This window comes from Arachis ipaensis, chromosome B7 (genome assembly GCF_059453495.1).
Source record: "Arachis ipaensis isolate K30076 ecotype BB chromosome B7, ASM5945349v1, whole genome shotgun sequence".
In the NCBI taxonomy this organism is placed as follows: domain Eukaryota; kingdom Viridiplantae; phylum Streptophyta; class Magnoliopsida; order Fabales; family Fabaceae; genus Arachis; species Arachis ipaensis.
Window position 1 is genome coordinate 22,632,256 of NC_142442.1, and position 3,553 is coordinate 22,635,808.

General features: G+C 40.6%; 1 protein-coding gene across 1 annotated transcript; it reads left to right on the forward strand.

Annotated features, from left to right (window-relative positions):
• Nucleotides 1–827: 827 nt before the first annotated feature.
• LOC148550574 (uncharacterized) lies at nt 828–1,675 on the forward strand. Its single transcript, XM_088493154.1, has 2 exons — nt 828–1,314; nt 1,410–1,675. Exons 1-2 carry the CDS (start codon nt 828–830, stop codon nt 1,673–1,675), a joined length of 753 nt encoding a protein of 250 aa, XP_088349280.1.
• Nucleotides 1,676–3,553: the final 1,878 nt, after the last annotated feature.

Below are 3,553 nucleotides of genomic sequence, written 5' to 3' on the forward strand. Positions count from 1 at the left end.
CGTAGCCTTTGGTCCTGGACAGCATCACTTAAAAAGCGTACCCTATTCCTAGAGGTCAGAAGCGTAGCCTTTGATACAAAAAAGCGTAGCCTTTGAGAATAGGCAACACTAGTATAGGCATCCCCTAGAAAAGCGTCTCCGAAGCTTAAAAAGCGTAGCCTTTGCCTAAGGCATCATTTTTTTTCATTTTTGGCTACATTTTTCAAGTGTACTTGAATGGGTATTTTTCTTGTAGTGATCTTATGGTTATTAACTAAAGTTACCACTACCATTAATTTTATTTGCCTTGTACTAACAGTGGTTCCTTCGTCGTAGGTGGAGGCAATGTTGCAGCGGAAGATGGCGAGTCTAGGGTCGGAATAGAATTTGGTTCCAGGAAGTTGGTGATATCTGCAATCAAAAGCTACACTATCTCTAAAGGAGTTGATTACACTGTGTATGATTATGAGCCGCAGACATTCTATGCGAAATGCAAGGGTTATGGTGCCGGTTGCGATCGGCTTATCCGAGCTAGCTTGATTCGAAAGAAGGGGTGTTGGGAGATCAGGAGATACAACGGCAATCACACGTGCACCGTGGGCACGATTTCACAAGATCATGCCAAGTTGGACTCAGACACTATTGCAGATGCCATTAGGCCATTGATTGAAGCAAACCCATCGATAAAGGTGAAGTCTGTTATTGCAGAAGTTCAGTCCAGGTACAACTACACTGTAAGTTACCGCAAGGCTTGGTTGGCAAAGCAGAAAGCTGTCGCAAAGGTTTTTGGTGATTGGGAAGTTTCTTACCAGACTCTACCAGTGTGGTTGAAAGCAATGACTATGTAGATGCCATGGTCTCGTGTTCAAATAAAAACGCTCCCCGTTTACCGTGAGAGTGAAGAGGTTCAAGGTGTAAGAGTTTTGCACTGCGTTTTTTGGAGCTTCTATCCGTGTATTGTAGCATTCAGACAATGCAAACCACTGGTGCAGGTAGATGGCACGCACCTGTACGAAAAATATAAAAGTGCACTTCTAGTTGCGGTTGCATATGATGGGAACCAAAATATTGTGCTTATTGCATTTGCGATAGTCCAGGGCGAGACGGCAGACGCATGGGAGTTTTTCCTAACCAATTTACGGAGATATGTTATTACCATTGATGGTGTGGGTATTATTTCTAACCGCCATTCCTCCATCGACGCTGCAATAGCTCGCAGTAACGGTGCATGGTCACCACCAAGAGCGTGGCACATGTACTGTATCAGGCACATCAGGTCCAACTTCTTAAGGAGGTTCAAGGCTCCATATTTGCATAAACTCGTGGTGAACATAGGTATTTCATTTCGCTGTTATGGTTCTATTCATATTTCATAGTAATTTTGTGGCATCTGCTTATGACTAAATGGTTTGTTCAACATGCTATTCTAGGACGGAACAGGAGTACAACAAAAACTACCAAAGGCTTAAAGAGAGGGGGTGAGGCATATACTCAATGGTGCGATGACATCGGTGTTGAAAGATGGGTGTTGGCATTCGATGGAGGTCATCGTTGGGGACATATGACGACAAACTTGGTAGAGTGCATAAATTCTGTCCTGAAGGGTGCACGCAACCTTCTTGTGACTGCCATTGTTAGGTCTACTTTCTATCGGTTAAATGAATTGTTCACTCGGAAGAGCACCGAGGCTTATTGATTTAAGAGAATTGTCGTGTCGGTATAGAATTTCACACAAAATGAATGAATTCTCGTTGAAAGTATAGTTCTACACCAACAAACAATCCTCCCAATCAAAAATTTGAGTTGTCACAAGTACAAACCCCAAATAAAAATTAACCGAAGTATTGGAACTCCGGGTCGTCTCACAAGGAATTGCAATGAAGTGTTGAATTATTGGCTATGAGGATGCAAGGGGTTTGATTTTGTATTTTTGCAAGAAAATAAATGGCAAGAAGAAATAAAGAGAGCAATTAAAGAAAGCAATTAATAAAGAGAGACATTCATGGCAAGGTTTGAGATCATAGGCTTTCTATCATAGTCATTAATCATAACAATAATTAACAAGAATTTATCTTATTTCGTCATCTCCAACATTGGAAGAAGGTATAAGTTATCTTCCATGAGAGAAAGTCAAACAAGACTAGTTAACCTCAATCCAAATGTCCTAATCAACTCACTAATGGAATTAGCAAAATATTAGAGTCAATGGAAATCATATTAACTAACAACTCTAGATCACCAATCTAAATTGGGTATTAATGACTCAAGATTGCCCAATTACTCTTCCCAAGCCAAGAATGCTCAAAATCTACTCTAAAGACCAACTAAGCATTTTGTCAAACACTTGGTGGGTACAAATGGAAAGTATGGTAAATGTGCAAGAAATAGTAAACTCTACCAACTATCAATTGCAAGAAAAGTAAATCAACAATCCAAATCATCATCAAAAGGGTATCAAACATTCAATTTCATTAAAAGTAAACAAAATCCAACATGAGCATTCATAAACATAAAAGAGACATAAAAGTAAAATTGACAAGAGAACTAAGAAGAATAGAGTAGTAGAACAAGAAATTGTAAAGGAAAATAAGATGAGAACATGGAATTAAGTCTAGATCTAAGATGGATTAACCTAACCTAATTCTAGAGAGAAGAGGGAGCTTCTCTCTCTAGAAACTAACCTACATGATGCTATACTACAAACAATTGCTCCCCCTTTGCTTGGACTTCAATTCTGCGCGAAATACATTCAGAAACAAATTGGATTTGGGCCTGGGCAGCTCAGAAATCGCCCCCAGCGTTTTGCCTTTAAGTGGGCCACGTAAGAGTATCGGCGCGTGCGCGTGCGCGTGCGCGTCGATTGGCAAATTCTTCATCCGCGCGGACACCTTATGTACGCGTGCGCGTCTCTATGCGAAACCACTTCTGCGCGTGCGCGCCCATTGATGCATTCTCAATCTTTGTTTCTTCATGCATTCTCCTCTTTGTATGCTTTTCTCCTCATTTCTTCCATCCAATACTTGCCTTATGAACCTGAAATCACTCAACAAACACATCAAGGCATCGAATGGAATTTAAGTGAGTTAAAATCACCAATTCAAGGGCCTAAAAAGCATGTTTTTACATTTAAGCACAATTCAAGGGAGAATTACAAAACCATGCTATTTCATTTAATAAATGTGGAAAAATGTGATAAAATCCCCCAAAATAAGCACAAGATAAACCATGAAATCGGGGTTTATCACTCATGAGCGTGTCCGCAACTGATTCACGTATTCAGACTTTGCAACTAAGAGAGTTGAAGAAAGCTTTTGATGTGCAGGAAACATTATGGTCAACCAGTTCGACAGGCACAACGAGATGTTTGAGGTTCGCGAAATGCAGGATGGTTCCATTTACACTGTTAACTTTGCACAACGACACTACGACTGTGATCATTTCCAGGTCGAGCGACTCCCATGTCGCCACATTCTTGCATACCGAACTGTCGTCTTACTCGGTCTATCGGGTGCCACTCTACACACTCAAATGACACTAATGACGACTGTGTAGAGCACATAAACAAATTGATAGT